Source organism: Equus asinus, chromosome 7, assembly GCF_041296235.1.
Source record: "Equus asinus isolate D_3611 breed Donkey chromosome 7, EquAss-T2T_v2, whole genome shotgun sequence".
NCBI lineage: Eukaryota > Metazoa > Chordata > Mammalia > Perissodactyla > Equidae > Equus > Equus asinus.
The window spans coordinates 18,378,910-18,403,317 of record NC_091796.1 but is presented as its reverse complement, the minus strand read 5'-3'; the positions used below and the strand labels follow the sequence as shown (position 1 = coordinate 18,403,317).

The 24,408-nt window shown below is 46.8% G+C and overlaps 1 protein-coding gene across 7 annotated transcripts in view; it reads right to left on the bottom strand.

The window, feature by feature from the left end:
* Positions 1-835: 835 nt before the first annotated feature.
* ALPK2 (alpha kinase 2) overlaps positions 836-24,408 on the bottom strand; it is a 119,911-nt gene continuing 96,338 nt past the window's right edge. For 3 of the 7 annotated variants that reach the window (XM_014859049.3, XM_044774798.2, XM_044774796.2), the window contains 3 exons: positions 22,680-22,897; positions 17,479-17,527; positions 836-4,258 (listed from right to left, as the gene is read on the bottom strand). In XM_014859049.3, the coding sequence (XP_014714535.3) occupies positions 4,042-4,258; positions 17,479-17,527; positions 22,680-22,897 (484 nt within the window). In that variant the 3' untranslated portion in view covers positions 836-4,041. The other 4 variants (XR_011504385.1, XM_070512938.1, XM_070512937.1 and 1 more) reach the window with 4 other exon arrangements.

Below are 24,408 nucleotides of genomic sequence, written 5' to 3'. Positions count from 1 at the left end.
CATACATCTGGGCCCTAAAATGGAAGCTTACAGACTGGCTTTTCTTGAGCATATCCATCAAGAACATGTGATTTTTGAAAAAAGCCTCTGTGACGATTTCTATTTGGAAGCATTTGGGCCTCTCATGAGAAACAGAATTAAATTGTTGATCTAGTGGTACCATTAGTATTTGTAAATATTTGTTCATCGCATCATAAAGTTGAAGTCTGTGCTCACATAACCACACAGATGAAGCTGGCAACCATTTTGCCGTTCAACCTTTACAAAATGATTTCAGAACAAGCAGGATCTCAGAGGATTTCAGGGATGCTACAGCAGAGTTGGAAAATATATCCTATGCTGGGAGGCAGAAGATGTTTTTGTGTCTCTTTGATTTTTTTAAACTATTTAAGCCCAAGTGGCATCTGCAGATCTAAATGGGGGAGAAATGTCAGTCTGTTCCCTTTCAGACACATGGTCCAGCGGAGCAGATCACACACAAGGGAATGAGCCAGAGTCGCCTGTGGCCAGCTCCTCCCATCCGCATCCAGTTGAACACATGCCCAACACACGCACAAAATGCTATGTATATTTGGAAAAGGGAGCACTTCATAATTAGAAAGTAATTGTTACTTCTTTTGCCATTCTTTTTAATCTAGATCTATTGAAACCCTCTGCTATTATGAGGCTTATCAGAAGCACGGCTGGGGAGGCACTGGTACATCACGAAACCATGAAATATTAACACAAGCCAGCCAGCCACACATCCAAAACTAGACCTCTCTAGAACATGATGCCCATTGGCAAGAAGTCATCATCTTTCTGCTATTCTCATGGCGATAAACCTGCTGCTGAAAACACAAGCCCATTTTAATGAGACATTCATTTATTTTTGTCATCTGCTTGTCACAGAGCTCCCTCCACTGTTGAGCCCTTTAGGAAACAGAGACTCTTACATGTATATGGCCACCCTGCAGGCATCAGGTACAAAATCCCCAGCTCGGTCCACCAGGCTGTCCTAGCTCCATGTCTGGGTTGTCTGGGTTGACCTGATTATAAATCTAACACCGCACGCTTACAGAGACACATGGTAAAATCAACAGAAATGGGACATGTTGCCGACTGAGCTAAAACCACGGCAACGAATGTGGGCATTTCAGAGACCCCAGAACAACACCTGTGGTGTAGGAGAGCCCACTGCACACTCACCCTGTTTGACTGTGCAAGGAAAACCGCAAGTCATCTCAGAACAGAGGGTCAGAGTTCGGGTGGCTGGACAGATGGCCACACAGCCTCACCAAGGCCGTTCCTGGGAGCCCTGGCTGGGACAAATCCCACTGCGGGTGCCCCTCCTGTCCCCCGTCCTCCAGATGTTTTTAAGTGGAAGAATCCGATTACAATAAACAGTAAGAGCACTTTGGGAAAAAAAAATCACAGCATCTGTGAAGGGAGAAGGGACAGCTCTCTCCAAGCAAGGCGCCCCGTGGGCTGACCGCAAAATGCAAAATCTGGGAGCGGAAAATCCTTTCCGTTCAACTGTCTCTCCAGGTCGGAATTCAAGGCTAGCTAGAGGGGTGGAGTCATCATGCACTTTGACTTTGCATTTTGTACCTTTCTATCATTTTTTTATTTGTTAACACTTTTGTTGATATTATTTTTATAATTATAAATTATTACCAAAGAAAGTACCCTGGTCTATTGAAAGGGCTCTGGTCACACCCACTCTGATTATATATATATATATATATATACATACACACATATTTGCTAATTCCAATCAAAATGTGCCCTGCATCTTTTGCTATTGTGGGACTTTCTAGAACTCCACTGCTAAATACATCTGTGGGATCGCTATGGGGAAAGCAGGCTACAGGCTGCCTCGTAGAAAAATAAGCATTTTATAATCTGTAGCCAGGGGAATTGCTTCAGAAGAAAGGCTGGAGATGGCAGATTTTCTGAAAAGATAAGATGTGACTAGCTGAAGTGTTTTCCCTTTCAAATCTCTTTTCAAAACAAAAATCTCATCGATGTTCTCTTTTTTATCAAAACTCTGTGCCGGAGGAGAAGAGTATTTTCAAGCAGAAGAAGCCAGGGGTCTTCCCTTGAAGCCCATGGCCCCTGAGAGGCTGCGGGCATCGTCCTGGCCTGTCAGCGCTGCCCGCGGTGGGCGCCTCACGGGCGGGCTTTCTGTCCTGTCACCGAGCTGCCGCTTCACATACCGGAATCCAGCACCAGCTGGGTGCTTCCTCCAGCGGATGGTTGTTTGAACTCTAGGAGCGTCCGGTCACTCCTGTGAGCATTTCAGCACCCTGCTGCCCGTGATCTAAACCCCCCTCTAAGCGTGGTCCCTGGCCAGCATGGAGGTCCCTTGGAAATGCAGGATCTCAGGCCCCACCCTAGACCTACAGAGTCAGTGTATTTTCACAAGATCCCAAGTGATTCATGTGCCCTTTCAGTTTGAGAGGCATTGATGGCGCTGCTCAGAGCGGGCCTAACAATTCTCCCAGATCTGGTCAGAGGGGCACTGAAATCACCTTAAAAAAAAAGCAACTATCTGAAAAGGCCACACACTGTAGGATTCCAACTATGTGACATCCTGGAAAAAGCAAAACTATGGAGACAGTAAAATGATCAGCGGCTACCAAGAGTTGGGGCGTGGGGCGAGGAGGGATGTGTGGGTGGAGCAGAGCAGATTTTTAGGGCAGTGAAATGATTCTGTATGATACTGTAGTGGTGGACACATGTCATTCTATGGGTGTCAAAACTCAGAGAATGTGCAGCACAAAGCGTGAACCACCACATAAACTGTGGGCTTTAATTAATCATAATGTATCGATATTGGCTCATCAATTGTAACAAATGTATCACACTAATGCAAGACGGTAATAAAAGGGGAAACGATGGAGAGGGGGAAGGGGGCACAGGGTAATGCTCCAACTTTCCACTCATTTTTCTGCAAACCTAAAACGGCTCTGAAAAATAGCCTATTAATCAGACAATAACAACAAGAAACTGGTGGGGCGTGAAACATTCTTTCACAGTTTGGGTGCTGCGTAAAACAGTCCCTGAGCTGTCCTTACCTCGTTTCCTCTTGCCTGATGTGAACGCCTGCTGCCATTCAGCTCTACAGCTGGGCGGGACCCAAGCTGCTGGAGAAGGAGGTTCTGAGCCTAAGGAGACACCCGTGGAATGCGTGGGAGGGGCCGGGACCCCTGTGAGCTGCTGTGCCCCAGCCAGGACATGCGTGCATCTTCCCGTGTAACCCAGCATGAGTCAACCCTGGTTTAGGGAGCCTGGGTTTAAAGCGCAAAGCTCTAAAAAAGTTGATGAAACCGAAATAGTGATATAAGAATGGGGGAAAACGCAGACGCAAATATTTTGTGCTCCAGTAAACTTATTAGAAAATTAGTAACCCTGGGGGAATGTGAAATAGGGCACAAATTCTAAAGAACAAGTGTCTGTGCTAACATATGCATCTTACACTTTTTGTTTAAATATGAATTTAATTACACAGAACATTATAACTGGATGTGTAAATAAGGATGGGCAATAGCCTTACGTTTCGGAAGCCACCTCCAGCCACAATAGCACATTTGACACTAGTGCGACAACTTGACCCGATGAAGGAATTCACGTTTTCTGTTTCTATGGCAGTTGGATATGTCTAGAGATCCTGAGGTTGGGAATAAGGATGGGGACAATTTTGGCTGCGGACAGACACTGCTCAGCACCAAATCCTTGGCAACACAACCACGCGCAAATACACCAGCAGACACATAAGGCGAGGTCGGTAAAAACGCTAAAGGTGTACAGCAACACGGACTGTCTTAGAGACTGACAGTGGATTCAGTCTCTCCGCAAGTCTGGTCACAAGTCCCGCTCTGCAATCACTTCAGCGAAGACAGCAGGTGACTGGTTTAGAAGCGGCTTGGAGCACAGGCAGCTGGGCACAGGACCGTCACACCTCTCTCTGCAGCCCACGTCGTCTCTCCTGGGGGTTTGCAGAGTTCCACCCACAAGACTGCGCGCTGCTAGCCGGTGGCCGTCAGTTCACACGGGGCGTTAGGTTTTCCTTTGCGCTGGGGTCCCGGGTGCCATCTTCTTCCCTGTGGTGGAGTTGGGTTGCATTTTGCTTTTCTCGACACTTGGCTTCTTCTGTCTCTGGTTGTTGTTTTGAAGCGACGTCAGCCCCAGCATTTTACAATACTTGTTGCATTGGTGCAGTGCCTTAAACTGATCGATGAAAGTCATGGAGCAGTTACCTTTAAATCCTTTGTACCTGTGCGTTTGGGTAGAAGGAAACACAATTTTTTTTTTTAAAGATTTTATTTTTTTTTCCTTTTTCTCCCCAAAGCCCCCCCCCCAGTACATAGCGGTATATTCTTCGTTGTGGGTCCTTCTAGTTGTGGTATGTGGGACGCTGCCTCAGCGTGGTTTGATGAGCAGTGCCATGTCCGCGTCCAGGATTCGAACCAACAAAACACTGGGCCGCCTGCAGCGGAGCGCGTGAACTTAACCACCCGGCCACGGGGCCAGCCCGAAACACAATTTTTTTAAACAGGACATGTCACCAGTTTTTAAAAAAGTTTTTTATGCTTTATTCATTTATTTATTTTTGGGTGAGGAAGTTTGGCCCTGAGCTAAGATCTGTTGCCAATCTTCCTCTTTTTTTTTGTTTCTCTCCCCAAAGCCCCAGTACATAGTTGTGTATTCTAGTTGTAGGTCATTCTAGTTCTGCTATGTGGGAAGCCACCACAGCATGGCTTGATAAGCAGTGTGTAGGGGCTGGCCCCATGGCCAAGTGGTTAAGTTCGCGCTTTCCGCTGCAAGTGGCCCAGTGTTTTGTTGATTCGAATCCTGGACGCGGACATGGCACTGCTCATCAAGCCACGCTGAGGCAGCATCCCACATGCCACAGCTAGAAGGACCCACAACGAAGAATATACAACTATGTACTGGGGGGTTTTGGGGAGAAAAAGAAAAAGAAAAAAAGCCAAAAAAGCAGTGCGTAGGTCTGCACCTAGGATCTGAACTGGCGAAACCCGGGCTGCCAAAGTGGAACATGTGAGCTTAATCACTCAGCCACAGGGCCAGCCCCCACTTCACCAGTTTTAAAAGGGGAAACTAACGGTGCATGGAAAATATATTTACTACACTTTGGGCAAGGATGGCCAAATGGTTGACACAACTATTGATAGAAAAAACAAACCCTGTGGAATTAAGGCAAAGACCCATGGGCTTGCACAGTGAAGATCAAAACCCTGTGATTATATGAGTGTTCTAGGTGCTTCCAGCTCCCATACACCAGCAGGTTATTGCCCCTTTCCTTTTAGTCATAGTGACTAGTGCTGGACCATCTTGATAAAAATTAGAAGATGTCTTGGTCATCCAACAGCCACCCTGTCCCACCCAGAGATTCTGGGAAAGAATTCTAGAACTTTGGGGCAGGAAGAAATTATTTAGTTTAGATCCTTCAATTTACAGTTAAAGGAATTTAGGCTGAGTGGTTGTGGGACCAGCCCAGGATAACAAAGCGAGTTGGTGCCAGAGACAAGATTAGGACGCAGCCCTCTGAGTCTTCTTCCTACAGGAGAGCTCTCGCCTGTGACACTCGCCTTCTCCCCAAGAGGAGGGATCTGGGCCTTTGTCTCTGGCAGGCTCTAGGAGGGCCCAGGCTGACCGGCCTGGGAGAAGCTCTGGGCTGTTCCTTTTAGTTGGGACATTTCATGTTCAAACTGTAAACAACTGTGTTTTCACATCCCAAACACGGTAGGTTAGTGGCCTTGAACAGACAAGTCTCCCCACCCACCTGCAGATGAACAAGATCCACCAAGAAAGCTGGTCAAAGGGTTGCTGAGAGGACGGAAGGAGAAAATCCATACAAACCACCTAGGTCAGTGCACGACATGCAGTGCATGACATTCAATAACGTTGGCCATGTTATTATTGTAATTATCAATACTATAACTGGTGCAACTGACAGAGGCTTCCTGTGGAAGGGATATTGAAGCTGAGATTGAAGGATACGGGATTTTCCAGGTAAAAGGAAGGGGCAGGGGGTGCGCCTTGCGTACAGGACTGTCAACATAATATGCAGGGCCCAGTGCAAAACAGAAACAAGGGCTCCTGTCCAAAAATCATTAAGACTTTCAAGACAACAACAGCAAAACATGCATTGAATAAGCCCAGGGCCCTTCTGAGCAGGCGGCTCTGTGGGGTGCATGCCCATAAAACTGGCCCCACTGCATATGAGAGAGTTCTGGCCATGTCTGATGAACAGGGCCAAATAGAAATTGGCAAAAAGAAGTGTGCGATGCTGGCATGATGCTGAATCTATAGCTAATAGGATTCAAGAAATTGGCCTTCCTTCATTTGCTAGTTTGACCATTCGGGTCAATAAACTTGGAATGAATGGGTTGGGACTTTGCAGTCTTCTCTGTGAAATCCAAGCTGGGATTTAAGCTGTTCAAGAAGGGCGTGAAAGGTTTCTTTCATCTCTGGAGCCAAAGCATCCGCAAGCAGCTTGTTTGTTACGAATCCAGCTGCTCCCTCCTCCTTCCTGTGAGGGATCGGCTCTGCCCCCTGGAGCCCACAGTCCATTTTCTTGTGAAAAATGACTCTGTTGCTAAAAGCCAACCTCCTTTGTTGAAGAAAAGTCAGCCTAAGACAGGAGTTGAATCTAGCAGGGTAGAAAAAATTCCGCTGCCAACCACGTCATCTTTACATCTCTATCTTCTCCCATAGGAGACCACGAGAAAGGCTGAAATGTCAGCGTCTCCTGGATGCCCAAGCACTCCCTAGCAGGATGCAAGGCCGCCTGGGCCAGTGTTTGTCAGACATGGTGGAAAACCTAATCCCGTCCTTCTACTGGAGGGAGGCCTTGCTTGTCTCACTCAGACTCCTGAGAGTCTCAGACAAAGTCGGAAGGTCACGGGCAGGGGCAGCCTCTCTGGTTAAGCACATGGGAAACAAGCCACGGTCGTCTGTCTCAGGCTGCCTTGAGGCTTTTACACATTCGAACGACATTTAGTCTCTGCAAAGGAAAAACTCTAATTCACACTGCGACCTCCCAGAAAAATTTGCTCGTCAGTTCTTAAGCATGCAATGCTGTGTAACAAGTGAGCCCTGACGTGATGGTTCCCGCCCTCTAGAAGGGAAAAGGCTGAGTTTGGACAAACGAGCAGGACTTCTGGGCAGCCAGCAGGGGGTGCCGTCTGGAGTAGCTCCTGGGAGGTTCCCAGGACTCTGGCTCCCTCTTTTCCTCCACGTCCTTCTTTCTTTAGAGTCCTCACAGAAAGCCAGAGTCTCACAGCAGAGACAGGAGCTGGGTGTCACTAGAGAAGGCCGTGCGTAGGCATGGTGAGACCTAGAGTGAAGGGAGCTTTGCACAATCCGGGAGCCCCTTTCTCAGACCCCAGCCCCCTTCAGCTCGGCTCAAGGGTTTCTGGGGAGCCCTCCCTGACCCTCTCCACACCACGAGAAGAAACCTCGCCAATCTCTTCCCTGTGTCTTTGTGGGGACCAGAGCTGCTTGGTGGAATTTGGGGTGTGCCTGCATGTCTTCTCTGCACGGACTTCCATCTCTCCCGGGATGCTATTCCATGCCTAGAACACTGGCCAGGAGAGGCTTTTCAATAAAGGATGAGGGAACAAATGAATGCACACCATAGCTAGCTCATCTTGGCCCAGGCAGTCTCCGTATCACACTTCTGAACTTCTCTTCCTCTCTCTGTCTAATTTTGGACCCTCAACTTGGCCTCTCAGGGAATATGGAGCTTCCCTCCCCTGGCTATCTCAGGTGTAGACTTGTTTTGTTACCTAGTATCTACAGAATTAAAAATCTTTCTCCTTTCTCAATCTGGCTTCTGTCTCAGCCAGGGATGCTGGGCTTCTATTTGATCTCTTGTTCTCTCAAATTCACAGCCATTGCTGTTGCCTAGAAGGAAAATAGGGCAACATCCTCAATTAATCCAGAATTTTTCAAGGGCCATGAGTTCGCTCATACCAAGCTCTCATATACTGGGTTGAATAGTGTCCCCCCAAAAGTCATGTCCTTCCCAGAACCTCAGACTGTGGACTTATTTGTAAATAGTGTCATTGCAGATGTAATTAGTTAAGATGAAGTTATATTGGGTTACAGTGGACCCTTAATCCAATATGGCCTGTGTCTTTGTAAGAAGAGGAGAAGATACATACACATGGGGAGAAGGTGTGAGGACGGAGGCAGAGGTTGGGGTGCCGCATCTACAAGCCCAGGAGTGCCGGCTACCTCCGGAAGCGAGGAGAGGGGCATGGAATACATTCTCCCTCAGTGCCTCCAGAAGAACCAACCCTACTGACACCTTGATTTTGGACTTCTAGTTTCCAGAACTGCGAAAGAGTAAATTTCTGTTGTTTTTAAGCCACCTCATTTGTGGTAATCTGTTCTGGCAGCCCTGGGAACTTAACAGAATAGAATAAAGAAGCCTGCACTTGAGAAGTTTTTCATGCCTTTCCGTTTTTAGAAACCTTAGCTCTGTGGAATTTTACTAACTGGATCTTTTTATCCTTAACCTCAAATTAGTATAATTTTCTAGCCCATCGCTTCATGTTAATCTATCCATCCTCTCTCACTGTCTCCAGAAGTGGAACACCACATTTATTCCACTGAACATCATCCAACGGAGTATTTTCTTCAATATCTTCCCCTCAGATGGGAGCATATCAATTATCCAGGGATCTTGTTAAAATGCTGGTTTGGATTCAGGAGGTGAGGGGTATGGTCTGAGGTTCTGCATGACCAACAAGCTTTGAGCCGATGCTGATGCCACTGGTCCAGGGGTCCCTCTTGGAGTAGCAAGCAGACAGAGTATAGCGTGAATGATCCCAAATCATCCCTGTTTGACTTTGGAAACATCTTCATACTTAAACTGGAACACAGGTGTATCTTCCACTTTTGAAATTTGTGTCATGCAACATCATAAAATCACTCTGTAACATGCCACTTTGGGAGGAGCTAGGAAGCTCTCTATTTCCATAATCCTGCCCTCACTCAACAAAGATTTATCCAATACCAACTATGTGTTGGAAACTATGCTAGGCTGATTTCTTGCTTAAAAACTATTCCTCTTTCTTCTCTTCTTGATGATGGACGTTACGGTCTTTCAGATTCTTACAAAAATCACCAATTGACAGCATAGCCAGCTTCTCTCTCAGCTTATCACAGCTTCTCTGTGCAATTTCTTGCCTCCAAACACACCTGGAGAGGGGAGGGAGTGCAGCGAAGCTGCAGAGACTTCCACCTCTGGCTGTGCTGAAGAAACCAAGGTTCTTGACTCGCTTCATAAAGGGCTCTCTTAGAGAAAACTAGGTGAGACAAGAAAAACCTATAGAGAATTTCCACACTTGGGTAATCCTTTTAGAAGCAAGCCAGAAGCTATTTATAATAGAAGTTTTAGTTTGCTATTCTTTCTGAAGAAAATTTTAATGTATAGGGAATGGCTACAAGGACACAGAATTCAGGTTGAGGATGAGGGTGAGGAATTGAAATAAACCCCTAGTTTGGGGGGGGTGAGTGTGTAAGTACGTGTATGTTTGTGTGTAAAATAAATCCAGGGCTGGATTTATGAACAGGTAAAACAGACTGTCACCTATGTGTAAAAGAAGAGGTTCTGGGGAGCCTCCCACTCTGGAACCATCCAGTAATACCTGCATTTCCATCAATACCCTCCATTTCTTCATGTCTGTTCATTCATTTCTTCATTCATTGGGCACCAGCTGTATGGCAGACATTATAAAGGGACTAAAAAAGATTACTAGAGTACGTGGCTGTTTTCCAGAAGCTGGCCATCTTGTAGGGAGGACAGGCACATCAACATATAATTACATCATTCTGTGATAAAGAGCTATGGGAAACCAGGGGATACAATTTTTCTAAATGCCTGGTGGGTTCTAAGGAGGTTTCACAGAGGAGAGACAGTCTGGGTTTATCTGGCAGAGGGAACAGCATGGGCAAAGGTTCAGAGGACGTTCTGAGCAAGAGCAGGCATTCTGAGGAGAGACGAAGCTAGAGGACAATTGTGCAAGGCTTCGTAAGCCATGCTATGTAATTTTTCCTGTGGGTCAGTGTTTCCCAAAATATGTTCAAAGGAGCAAAACTCCCACAAGGTGCTGTGAAAAAAAAAATAATTCTGTGGTCTAAGTACTGTGAGAAATACTATATAATCTTTTTCCTTGCCCCGGTGGGTATCTGAAATACACGTCAGCTCTGTAAAGACCCTCTGACGTCTCACACTAAAGAAACCTCCTACACTTATTCAATCTATGTTTCTCCAAATTATCTGACAATGGAAATCTTGCTTTCACATAATCACTTTAAAAAATGCTTCTGTAAAAGCCACTGAGCTCTTTGGGGTGGGGATGTTGTAACGTAACTGAGTCTATGTTTTCTAGAGAAGTTGTGTTCTGAGGTTGTCTCCAAGCTGACCTCCTCCTTTTGGACAGGTGACTTTAGCACCCCACCCCCACAAACATGGGAACCCCTGACCAGCCACCACCACCCCTCACCCAGCCTATCGTGGTAGCCTCCTGGTGGTCATCCTTGCTGCCACCTTGTCCTGGCAGTCTCCCACGGCCATCCCGAGTGTGAGTCAGGTCATAGTCACACAGCTGCTCAAATGGCTCCATCTCCCTTAGAACCAAACCCAGCTCCTCTTGGCTTACGGCCCCCGGCTCTCCCTGCCCACTCTCTGCCTTTATCGCCAGCCTCTCCCTTGGGTGTAAGCAACAGCCCCGGCTGCCTCCATGGAAACCAGCCCTGGCACTTTCTTCCCTGACATCTGCCCAGGCTGGAAAAAAGCAGAATGCTAGAGGTATAAAGAGAGGAGGGCAGAGCACACCCACAACTCTGATTCTCTGGTCCTGCTGGCAAGGGCGTTTTAGAAGCCCTGCACGCTTGCAAGGCTCCTGCTCTCGTTGCTTCTGAAGGCACCTCAAAACCAGGAGGGTCTCTGTTATGTGAGCTCTGAGAATAGAAGGGAGGGCCCTGGAGAGATGAAGGAGAGCCAGTCATCTACGAGTCTACGCTCCAGGCCATGAGCGCAGTCCCACGGATGTGCAGGAAGCACACGGTCCTTTCCCTAACATCTGAAGCTGAAGCTGGGGACAGAGAGAGCCAAGGAAGGAATACTGGGGACAAGACCCCCATAAAATAGGCACTCCAAGATTCATCCATTGTCCTAGAGCCCCAGAGCTCTGATTCCAAAGGCCCACTCTCATTTTACCTGCAGAGTAAAAAGGCCCTAAAGGGCCACAGGGCCAGGCAGTTAAGGCGAGAGAAGAGCATTAGCGTTCTCCCCAGATTTTACCACTCAGAAGAGCATCTGGTCCAATGTCAGGGGCGGGGTGAGGGTGGGGAGAGGCCACCCTCTCCATTCCAGCGTGTTCAGGATTGCACAGCACTGACTCTGGGGCCTTCCTCATGTGACAGTTCCTGAAATCCTCAGAGAGGTGCTTCCACCCTTTTGGAGCATCACTCCACAGTTATCCCTCATTCTTTGCCTCTCCACAGGCTCCTTCTCTTTGGCTTCAAACAGGCACTCTAGCTCACACACACACGCACACACACACACCCCACACACACACATATACACTCACCCCTTCCATTTTCTGGCTACCTTCTAGACATTTTCTCGTCTTCTATTGATAAATTTGTTGAGTTGACAGCATCCTAGCAGAACATTCCTTCTTCAATCCCCGTATCCTGGTCCCCTCACTGCCTTTTGCTTAGACCTTCCTGAAGGCACTGATATCTTTTTTCTGGAAAATTCTGGTCTTCACTCAGTCCTCTCCTCTCAGGCTCTCTGTGACTCCTGGCTCTCTTGGCCATGACTTCTTTCTCTTCTTTCATCTCCCTTCTGCCGTCTACCAGGTTTTCCTGCAGGGGGTGATCTCGAGTCCATCAACCTTTCCAGATGTTCTTTCTTTTCAGACTTATCTCTGGAGCTGGATGACCAATGACTAGGAGCCTGGCTGTGAGTCCCTCAGGTCCTGGGGATAGAATGGGCAGGGGGATAACTAGCAAGTAGCGTTGGGGAAGGGGAGGAGCTCCATGGCTCCCAACTCCAGTCACTTCAACAGAACTGTCATTTGCAAGACTTTTAGGCAGAGGCCAGGAGACTGCCATGCTATTCCAGGGGGTGTGTCCTGGCTGAGTCCTGGACCCAGGAGACTCTGAACACACACCAAGAGCATTGCTAATAGTGTCAGCCTTGCCAAAATTGTGACGATGGTGAGTGTTCCCTTCACGGCCTCTAGACCTCCTTGACGGCAAAGACTGGCCAAATAAATCAGCCACTGGCCAACCAGCTGAACTACATAATGGCTCGATCAGATTAAAATGGGATGTGGGCTGCCATCCAGGGTAGGTGACAATGGTGGCAGTGTGGGAAAGTAGATAATTTGGGATCTAAAAGTGCTTTTCTCAGTCCCTTATGTCTGTGAGACTGGTCCTTCAAAGCCTGGTGTCGGTGAGTCAGCTAGACTGTCTGGGTTCTACAGTGGCCCGGGCCCTGCTGTGAGAAGCACTTCAAGGACATCAGGAAATTCTGCTCCAAAGTCTCTTTGTTTCCTCCCCTCCCGGCAGAGTCATGCATTGCATTAAATAGCCTGCCTAGAGTCACCACACACATACACGTATCACCCCACACACACACCACAGACACACACACACACATGCCACCCCCCACACACACCACACACACACACACACACATATATACCACCCCACACACACACCCCCCACACACATAGACATACCACCTCCCCACACCACACCCTCCCCACACACATACCACACACATTCACACCACACACACACATACACACACAAGCCTATTCTAGGGGTGTGTTTCTTGAATATTAGATCCCATTTCTTTCCATCCACAAGTTCATTTCGGCCCTTCCTCTCCAAGTACGGTGGGCTCGTGGCTGGCTTCAGCATCCCGGGTGGCTTTAGCCCCTGCACCTGCTCATGGGCACACAGGGGCTCCAAACTGGGCTGCTCTTGGCGCTGAGGGCAGAGCCTTTTTTCTGGAAGACCCGAAGGCAGGTCTTTATTTTGATCTTTCCTCTTGTTTATGGCTTGCAGGACTGAGCTGGGCACAGGGAAGCCAGGAGAGCCTGCTTTCTTGAGGCAATGGTCCTCCCCAAGCATCTGCCCTGGTATTTGGGTCTTTATCACCTCACATTTGTCCCTTTGCAGGGAATAAGCCCTTGGTGATTCTGTCCAAATTCTCCTGAATTTGGTTTCCATGTCAGGGCCGCCTAACGCACGCCATGCATGCTTACGCCTCATCTTTCTTTAGAAAGGCGATGCTAGCTGGTGGCCATCTTTTGTGGCTATTTATATCATTCCTATTTTGGTTCAATGTTTACTGACTGGGAAGAAATCTGCTCAGGTACTTTTCTTTGTTCTACTTCAATCCAGCGACATGAAATGGGCTTTTCTGGGAGAAAATAAAGGGCAAAAGTATTGGCTTTAGTGCCCTCTGGTGGCTAAATTGCAATCTGCTGTCTCCTCAGAAACTCAACTGCTGGCTTGGAAGGGGTGGTGTTTGCAGGACCCACTATGACTCGCTCCCCTGCACGTGTTGGTTTCCACCGGTTTTGGTTTGGTTTGGTAAAATTTCCAAATGTCCAGCGATAAAATCAGGCATTTTTCCTTCTCCCGTTCAGAGAACTCTAAAAGGCTGAGCAATTTCAAATCAGAAACCTGTGCAAGAGTCCAGTTTGTATCAGAAAAGAGAATAAGACAGGTTGCATTCACTGGAGTGCCAGCAGCCAAATATATGGTGCAGATTGAGACATAGAGAATATTTCCTTTAAATGACCCAATGGTTCCCCTTTCACAAAAGATCCTGACCACTGCTGGCCAAAGAACAGGGGGCCCTACACTTGGGAGACTTTTTTCTTTCTGTTTTAAACAATATAGAGTATTGTTATTATAAATTGTTATTAATTGTTATTAAAGTAAGTCAGATTTGCCTCCTCATTGTTTCTCCCCTCCACCCCTTACATTATTTCTCATGCCTTTGAAAGACCATGGGTAAGGCTGCCTACACAGAGCACAGCTTCTCCGGGCTGCATCCACTCCCCAGGCTTCAGAAGGCACAGCTCTCCTTTCCCAGCAGGGGTGAACAGGGGGTGCTTGTTAAGAATAAAGAGAATGCGCTTAATGATGTTTAGCCATCGATCTTCTCTCCCCCTCTCCCAAAGCCCTCTGCCATCTGCATGGCTCCCCAACCTTTTCCTCCCCTCCTTGTGATTGCTTGGCACCTGGACTTTTCTCTGCCTGTCTGCAAGCTGCCTTTGAATTTGAACCCTTTCCAAGTCTCTCCCACTGTTTGAGCTCCATTTTGCAGTTTCAGCTTTCCCTGGAGAGTTTCTTCAATCGCCTCTTGCCTCCAAATGTTGAGGATCTGCCCCTTGTCCTCGGGCACCTTATGCGGTGCAGCATGGGCCTGAGAGCTGGGGTCCCCTTCCCTGCACCTCCGCTCCTCACTTGGGACGTGAGAAGGGTGGACAAGGCTGCTGGTTTTCCCTCCAGAGCAGAGGGGTTCCAGGTGCCTCCAAAGAGATCTCCTAACCAGCCCTGACACTCTGATCAGAGGTCCCCCTTTCATCAATTTTTTAAACTGGGCTTCTAAGAAATGTTTTGTTTTCTTTTTGAAAAAAAAAAATTGTGGCTTAAAAGGAAAAGCTTAAAGAAAAGTTCAAAGAAAAAAAATCCAAGAAACAGTGGACAAAGTGACCTGATAATGCCTTCCAAAGCTCTCAGACACCGGAATTCCCCTCTCTCCCACTCCGTCCTCCCCCACCCTCCTCGGAGGGAAGGCAGCAAGTGAGCAACACTTTATAGACAACATTCCGCACTGGTCTCCAGCCATCAGCTCTTCTAATGGGTCTTGGGCAGCTGTCCCAGGCCAGATAAGCCACATTAAAGCTGAGAACAAAACCAAGGGATTGGATTTCTTTTTAAATTAGGAGAAAAATGTGGTCTGGGTTCCTGGAAGCTGTTAAGATGCTTTTAAACGATGTCTTAAATAAGGACACTCTTAAGCTTGTCTTAGCTTTTGAAACTTCTTGGGCAGGTTTCTGTTTTGTTTTGATAGAAAGTTGTTCTAAAGAACTGTGTGAAATTTGCCTACTCTGGTGTCAGGCTGAGGCATGAGGGAGAAAGGAAACCAATTTTTGTCAAGCGCATGGTCAGCTTCAGGAACTGGATGTAGATGAACTGAGGGAATCCTCAAGATGACCCCTGTGTCCCCATTCTGTAGATCAGTGGCTTCGAGAACTTAAAATCATGGGCCCACATAGCTGGTAAGACAAAAACCCAGCCTTCGAACCAGGTCTGGCTGATGCCTGAATTTGCAATGTCCCACAGAGAACGTGGAGTCTGTAAAGAAAAGCTTTACTTGGGAAATTCTTTTGGGATTCAGAGAAATCCCTTCATAAATAGGGGCACGATGTAATTTATCTTCTAAATGAGGAAACATGTCCAGGACAAATGTCGAACTAGGTGGGATAACAGGACAGCAGGCATGAAATGGTACCATTCTGGGCAAACCAGGATGCAGGGTCACCCTCTTCATCACATGGGCCAGCCCAATTCCTATGACAACAAGAAGCGAGGATACACCAGGAGAATCAGAAATGGCAGGACCAAGATTTGAACCCAAATCTCTCTAAAACCCCCTTTCTCCCCGCTACATCGTATGCCCTCCTGACATGCTCTCTTCACACGCCCAAGGCCGTGACCGAATTCCCTGACTCATACAACATTTAGGGGTCCGGTCAGCACAAAATTTTATTATCCTGAGCGTTTTTGAGAAGGAGAATATCCAAATTTCATCTTAGTTCTAAAACCAAATCAGAAACTTCATGTAGTCGTCGAGAACTTTGCGAATCAGACTTATAATCTGGAGGTTAAAAGAAAGAGTGGTCCCCTTTCTACTTTTTTCAACTCCCTCTACTTTTCTCCATCCTTCATTAAGGTTGAAAATTAGTACGCTTGTTAAAGCATTGCCGATGCCGATGGTCTCAAATAAGCAGAAAGCCCACGTAAATAAGCTGTTCCCAGCCATAGGACAGGAAGCTGTACTAATCATGCCATTCTTTTGCTGTATTTCTGATGCTTTGATGTCTGGGGCCTTGCTGACCCCGGAGGGACTGCCCCTCCCTGAGACAGCCAATTCCTAGAGGTGGGAAATGCCTGGCCTTCTAGAATACCTTTAATAGGTGAACTAACCAATCCAGAACCTACTCCCACCACCGCCTCTACTGGGGTCTCACACCCCGGGCCACTATCCACTGCCCCAATCACCCCAGGGCAGGTACCAGACAACTAGGGACAATCCATACACTCTGGAGCCTGCTGAAAAGGTTTAAACTAGGCAATTTTGAGCTCGCTTACCGTGCCTCATGCATTGCTTCCCACAGAAACCACAAGAAAGGCTCTTGACCACATTTTCCCCTCACTCCTTCTGCCTCCTGACTGACCAGGTGCTCCCCCCTGTGCTGGAGTGCCTCCTCCTCTTGGCAACTGTGCATAACAAACCATCTTTTCAATGGCAGTCATCTCCTGATCTCTTGGCCTTACCATATCTGAACAATACCAAAACCTCCATTTTAAAACATAAGCCATCCCTCTTAAAAGGCACTGATCCACTATTTCCTCTTCACTATAAATGGTTTCAGTACCTGGGAACAGCAGCAGTGGGCAAATGCAATGGTGGTCCCAATCCAGAATTTTATTTTCATGAAGACCTACAAATAGCCTGCTTTCTCCCCAGTGGTGGTCAAGCAAAGCAGTGAGAAGGGACAGTGTGTTAAAGAGATACCCCGGTAAACGTTATAGTGCCATCTGGACATACCCTACATGGAGCAAAGCAACATCCCATGCTAAATTAGGAAAACAAAACCATTGACAACGACCAGAGTAACTAATCGCAAATCTTTCATAGCCATTTGCTCCTGGAATCATCACCATGGAAGTCTGGGAGTAGCCTAAAGTACTTTTTTTGGGAAAAAATACATTAAAAATATGCAAATTGAATTCACTGCACTGGATTGCAAAAGATATATACAGTACATATTTAAAGAAGCTTGTAAGAGTGAAGATATTAAATGTAGAAAAATGGAACATTCATAGTTACAAGAAATCCCAATAATGCTGGCATTTCTCCCCCCATGACACTCCCGCTAGTAATTAATCTTGAAATGTGTTTGCAGAGTTCTTGTTTGTTTCAAAGTTGGGAAATAAATGTGCTTCCCTGTGAGAACAAAGTCCGTAAATATTTTATGTAAGTGAGAGAAGTGAATTGAATTCATCCCAGGAACATTTGTCATGCCCAGTTAGGACAAGAAATCTGCTTTGCCAGCATCAGCCTAACGGCATCTGCCTGGAAGATATTTGGAGCCCAGAGTTGAATGATAAAATGCACATGATTTGTTTCCTACTCACCCTTTAGCCAGGGTTGCTATGCCAACGTCAGTTAACTTCATCCCTACACCTATAGGAAGAGAGAACAAAGGCAGAATTTACACGGAGCCCCTCAGAAAGGACTGACAATCTATTCAGGGGAGGGGTAGTGACAGCCACATCCTCATTTCCCTTCCTGCATAAACACACAAGTTCCTCCTTGTTTTCATCAGCAGAGGCCTCTTTCTGTGGAGCCCGACAGGCTTTCAGACTTGCATCCAGCTCTTTGGGATGATAATGGGGAGGGCAGGCCTCTGACATAGCCGTCCAGGGAAGTTGTGGCTCATGAAAGTGAGCCTGCCGCCCCAGACAATGCAAGCCCTTTGCGGCTCCAGAAATGATGTCCTCTGCTTGCCTGACCGCCCCCTCTGGTGCTGCTCCATGAATGGCTCTGAGACCTGTCCCTCGTCCCATGAACTCTCTGCCCAGAAATGCTCTGATTTGGGCTTAGGTCTGCTTCTCATTCTTCATTCATAGTGGAAACTCTTACAGTGGGAGGTGGAATGGGCATGGGTTGGGGTACCCAAGGTCATCCATGAGAAAGTTTGACATGGCATTTGCTCAGTTCAAAGCCAAACTCCAGATATGTGATTTCCCATTTCCATACAGTCAGTTTTCTGATCCAGGACTGAAGATTTTCTGGGTTGGCTTTAGACCTAGGGAAACACTCCTGAGTTGCTGACTTTTAACCATTGGCTTGGAGATGTTTACATGTGTCACCCGTGGTCTAACCCTTCGATGCTTTTCCTAACCTCTATCCATTAAACCATTGGGGGCGGGGGACTTCCAAACCAAAACAGCAAAATAGCTCCTGAGCTTCCCACTCCGGTTCGGCGAAGCGCCACAGGCATTCCTGATAGAATCCCAGGCACACAGGAGTCATTTTGCTTCTGTCTCCCCAGCAGGAGCAATTAGGAGAGTGGCTAAGGAATCAGGATGCAAAGAGAATGGGAAATCCTCCTGTCTTGCTCGGTCGGGAAGGGCAAGCTTGCCATCACCTTCTGCAGTAGAGAAGAGCCATCCTCTGTCACCCTGCCCGCCTCCCCATCTCACTCTACAGCCTTAACCTCTGCCAGGTCTGGAAGAAGGCAAACTTCTCTGACGCCCAGAGTGTGAATGGCCTCTGGCCTTTCTGGAATTCTCCTTGCCACACCAGGGACCAGCTCTGCCCCTGTCTCTCTCGGCTGTTGGCTATGGGCACTTGCTCCAATTCAGTGGCCGTCTACTCAGTCTCACCCATGAAATCTAGTGACAGGCCTTTGATGGCCGGGCACAGGGTCCATGGGGCTACCCCACTCATGTGTCTGGACCTGCCAGATGCCAGGCCCGGGTCTTGCCTCCTCTCTTGCCCCTGACTCTAGTCCTATCTGGGCCAGGCTGTGATTGCTCTATTCCCCTCATCCAGCAGGTGACCTGCTAAGTGATGGGCCTGGCAGCAAAGAAACCAGTCTGAGCATCCCCCGCAAAACCAACCCTGAGAGTCAGACTTGATGGCAACCTAGTCCCATGGGTCTCCACTCCTATGAGCACTGTTTTCTGAGGCCCAGAAAAGGGAAGCTAAAGGGTTAATGTTCTGATTCAGCAGTGTCTGCCTGGAACACGGCAAAAAAACAGGCCATGTTGCTATTCAGACTGGCTATTCAGACAGAAGCAACGAGCCCTGGTTTTCAGCAGTGCACCTGTGAGCTAAATTAGACATGGCCCTTTGGGTGAGCCACTGAGCATTGTAAAAGCCTTTCACAGTTGGCAACTAATTCATCTCATTCTTTCAAAGCTGCTAACAACTAGAACATACGTAGAAATGCTTCACATAGCTTTTATTACAGGGACCGTGCTCAAAAAAACCCCCAAACACCAAATTGCAAAAGCTCCCTTTGGACATCTTGTTTTGTGGAAAGTTGTATTTAAAAATCACAGCTCTAAGCTGCACAGAAGTCCAATTTTTAAAAGTCATTTGGCGAAACGTCCTTGAACTTGGGGAATTGCTTTTCCTTGCTTCTCACAATACCAGCTGTCACTTACAGTTTAGAAAAACAGAACATAATTTTTAAGAGGAAATTTCTCTCTCGGTTTAATAATTTCCCAGGTTATTAAGGGTCTCTGCAGGACAATAATTTAAATTCTAATGTGCAGCTATTAAGCCGAATTGGGAACAATCATCAGCTACAGGTCTTATCTGATGGAAGGAAGGAAGCAGGTAGCTTTAGGAGTTCATTCTCCAGAATTTGGGTTCTTGGGTCTTTGGGGGTGACACTTCTTAGAAACCCTAGTGGTTTCACCAGGGTGAGGATCTTAGGGCCAATCACAGGCGCAGCTTTTACTTCTCAAAGCTGCAGGACCCACATCAATCCTGTCAACAAGCAAATGCAACCAGGGAGGGGATGACTTTTTAGAGTTTGAGAAGGTGATGGTTGAGTTTGGATTTGTTCATCTTTTCTAATCCTAATTCCAGTGTCTCAGGAAAATTATAAAACGTGGAGATTGTTTAGAGAATGGATGTGTTGTCTTGTGCCACAAGGACGATGACAATAAAAAGGTTTTTCCCAGCAGCAGCAGAGAGTAAATAAACACGGCTATAGAACACCGTGCCGACACATTAAACCGCACACATCACTGACAGAGAGATGTGATATTCCACTACGGTTGTTAAGTAGTGCCTGGAAGAGAACCCAGCTGTGTGGGAAGCTCCAGGGTGCTGCTTTTCAGGAGAAGAATTATATTTAATGCAAAATTAACTCGGAAGGAGAAAAGATGGGGGGGCAGCAACAATTGTACAGCTGGGGTCTAATTAGAATAGAAAGCTGTCTGTTAAGACCATATTGTGTGTGTGGCAGCAAATCCTCTTCAAAAAGTGAGCAGATATGGCCACCTTCAATCTGCAGATCGGCCCCGTCTGCAAACTGTAACGTTGCACTTCCCAGCTGGCCCTCGAGGAGTTCCTCATGGGAACATTTAACATCAAGAGACACTTGGAAATCTCTTGCCAATTTGTCAGTTTGTGGTTTAGTGGAAAGAACATGGGGTTTGGAGTCAGAAATCATGGGTTGGAGTCTTGGATCTCTCAGCTCATTAGCTGAGTGACAGCAGGCAATTAAATCACCACCTCTGGGCCTCTGTTTTCCCATCTGTAAAAAGGGGATCATAATATCTTCTCTGGAGGATTATTATGAAGATTAAATAAAATAATAGGAAAAAATGACTGCATACAAAAACTGGCGAAATCTAAGTAAGGTCTTTGTCTACTTAATTACATCGTGCCAATGTGAATCTCCTGGTTTGGATAACGTGCTGTAGTTATGTAAGATGCTATCATTATGTGAAGCTGGGCAGAGGGTACACAGGGACCTCTGTACATTTTTGTAACTTCTTGTGTCTATGGTTATTTCAAAACAGAAATTAAAAAACTAGGGAACACATGTTACGTGTCAATGCTGTGCTAAAAGTTTTATGATCTCATTTAATCCTCATAACAACTCCATATGGAAAGTATGAGGCACAGAGAGGGAAGTAACTTGCCCAAGGCTAACAGCCAGGAAGTGGAGGAGCAGGGACTAGAACCCAGAGGCAGTCTTGTTCTTCACCACCACGCTACAGATAGAGCTTGAGATTCTCGTAGATGACAGCGTCTGACATTTAGTAGGCAAATAATTACAGTTCAGATTTTTCTTAACAACATTATTATTTGGAAAGGAAAAGAAATAGAAAACCCCTGTGGCAGAAGCTGTGGATGCCCCACCCATTTCCCTCACTCTAACCACTTCCGTGCAAGTGGCTCCACCTCCAGGTGCCACCACCAGCATTTCTTTGCCTTTCTCTGAGCACAGGAGCCTGCTTTGCTCTGCTTGGCTTGCCCGTGTGGCAGGCGGCAAGTGCAGGGAGTTAACGCCCCCACCAGGAGCAGCCTGCCACTGGAACCTAAAGGGAATTGGGGTATAAACACCCCTGCTGCCACACTCCTTGGGTGCAACAATTCTGAGAAGAGTGTTCTGCACAGGCTCCCAGAGTTCCCGCAGCAGACGTGAGCTTCAGCTGCCCACAGTGGTAACTGGCTGTATTATGCTTATTGGCTGTTCTCCCCTCTCCTGTCACACTTCCCCGCTCTTCTACCAACGTTTCCTGGGATCTCTTCCCAAATATTTGTACTTGAACATTTGTGAACAGTAAAGGATTAACCTTGCCCAAATAAAGGTTCAATACTTGCCCAACTCCTGGGAGGCAACCTCTAAGCCATTGGAATGTCCTGCCTGATGAGAGTGTCTTTGTCTGCCTAGCACCTTGGGCCATGTGGTATCAGCTTGATCTCTGCAGGGGCTAAAGACTAAGGTCAACCTTATGGGCAGTCGGTCACGCCTATGTGATGGACCCCCCAGTAAAAACTCTGAACACCAGGGCTCGGGCGAGCTTCCCTGCTTGACAGCACTCCATGCATATTGCCACACTTCATTGCTGGGAAAAGCAGGTACTGTCCACATGACTCCACAGGAGAGGACAACTGGGAGCTCCCACCTGGTCTCTCCTGACTCTGTCCGTGTGCCTCTTACCTTTGCTGATTTGAGCCTGTATCCTTTCACTGTAATAAACCATAACCATGAGTGTAAAGGCTTCTCTGAGTTCTGCAGGGCCTTCCAGAAAGTTAATGAACCTGATGGCAGTCTTGGGGAATCCCCAAATCACAATTTGTCTCAGGGCTTTCTCTATGGGAAACCTAATTATGACATCCCCACTTCATATGACAAATGTTTCCTAACAATTTGTACATAAATTGAAAATGCTGTAAATTTACCAGGGGAGATAAAAACTAAAGCAACTGTGAAAGACTCTTTTACTTATTAAAAATGAATTATGTCATCTTAGTTTACGTTTTGGTATATCCAGATTTTCATATATATATTTCTGAATTTTGCCTGTTGAGGATATAACAATAAAGCCAATCTTTAGTTACCTGTTGTAATGGGAAGGCGTTATTGGCATGAATTATTAAAATGTACTTTATTCCTCCATTTGGCTGGTCATTTAGGACTCCTCTGTCACACCTTGTTTCTGATGAGACATTAGTAACACTTCCTACTGGCAAAGGTGCTTAAAGTGACTCAGCAGACCCCTCCTTCTCCTCCCCTCCCCATGCCCAGGAATATTCCAGGCCCACAGCATCCTTGGAGCCCTGGTCAAGCTGCTCTCCTCACCCTGCATGTCCGTGACTAGGAGGCCGCCACTTGTTTTCTGGTATACCCAGTGCTGGAAGGTACAACACTTCTGACCAGCCTCCGATTCTCTTCTCAAGAAGTTTATTTCCTTCCCGTCCCTGATGGAATACTTCACAAATTCTCCAATCAGCTCCTCCTCTACTGTTGCATAAGGGATGTTGTTCTCAGGTCGATGGATAAGAAAAATGGGAATGATCCTGGAAGGGACGAGAACATGCGCACACATCATGTTGCCTGATGGGAATAAACACTTTGGGGGCATTCTACCCTCACTGGAGTAGCAGGGAGCTGCGGAATAAATCCCTGGGTTCTGTTAGATTTAAATTAAAAAACCCCCAATGATTATTCCATGAGTAAAAGGCTGTGTTTCTGTTTGTCATTTGTTCCTAGAGTTGATCAGAAACTCCTCTTTGGGATGGGGTTTAATTGCTCTGTAGAAATGAATGTCTTCATTATAGTCATGTCTCAATGACCCACTGGTCACTATAACCACTATAACTATAACTGGTCACTGGTGACTGTAACCCACCTATCCATCCATCACAGATCCATCTTTCCAGCTATCCCTCCATCTTTCTTTCTTTCCTTCCATTCAGTCAACAAATATTCATTCAGTAGCTTCTATGTATCAGACACTCTTCCAGACGCAGTTCCAGAAAACAGAGGCTCTGCTCACAAGGATCTTACATTGAATGGAGGAGACAGACAATAATCAAGTAAATGTACAGCACTATGTGCTACGTGAAAAAATAAAGCAGTGGAGAGGAGATGAGTAGGCACCGTGTGTGTGTGTGTGTGTGTGTGTGTGTGTGTGTCTTTCTGGTGTAGAATCCTCTGATTCAAATGAACGTGGGATCTGGCACAGATGCCCTTTTGAGGACCCTTATCCCTATCCCTCCTTACCCTCACTTGTGCAAGACCTTTCCAAGTCCCTGGACCAATCTTTATATTCATAATTTTGTGTTCTTTTCCTTAGAAAGTGCCCCAAATTGTGTACAAGTCAAGCCACACAAAACTTGGGTCTGCCCCTGCAGGAGGGTGCCGCGGTTCTGTGCGTGGTGGACTGGTCACGGGGTTGACTCTTCCTCCTTGAGCACAGGCTAAGAGGACAGAGACTGGGAGGAGGGGGGCTGGAGAAGAGAGAGAACGGGGCAGGAGGAGTTCTTATAACAGGGGACCCAACTCGGTCCGGGTTGCTGTCTTAGCGTATTCAACACAGAGGCAATTTGAGTGTTTTTTTCTTTGCATTATGTTAATCTGTCTTGAAGTTGCTGAGAAACGTTTGTGGACTAAATAAGTATGTAAGCATTTCTTGGCAAAGGGCAGAAAGTATTAGAATTTATACATAGTATGCTCCACATACCACCTCAGGGAGAGAATTTTTCCAATTTTGTGAGCTAACAGGGATGGTGTAGACAAGAATTCCTCCCTTCTTTCCTCGCCTTGACATATTTTACTGATATATGAATGACAGACTGTTCTGTCTGAAATTTCCAATGTGCACTGACACAGCACCTTCTCTTTCCACTTAAGCACGCACATATGATCTCAACCAGATAAAGAGATCAGTAAACACAAGCTCCAGACATCCGAAAATCTCCTTGGGTCAACAAATATTTAGTTAATAAGAGGATAAAAGTAATCGGTGTAATTTATCTCTGTAGGATTCCAGGAAGTGGGTACCGTGATTCTCTATTCCTGATCACCC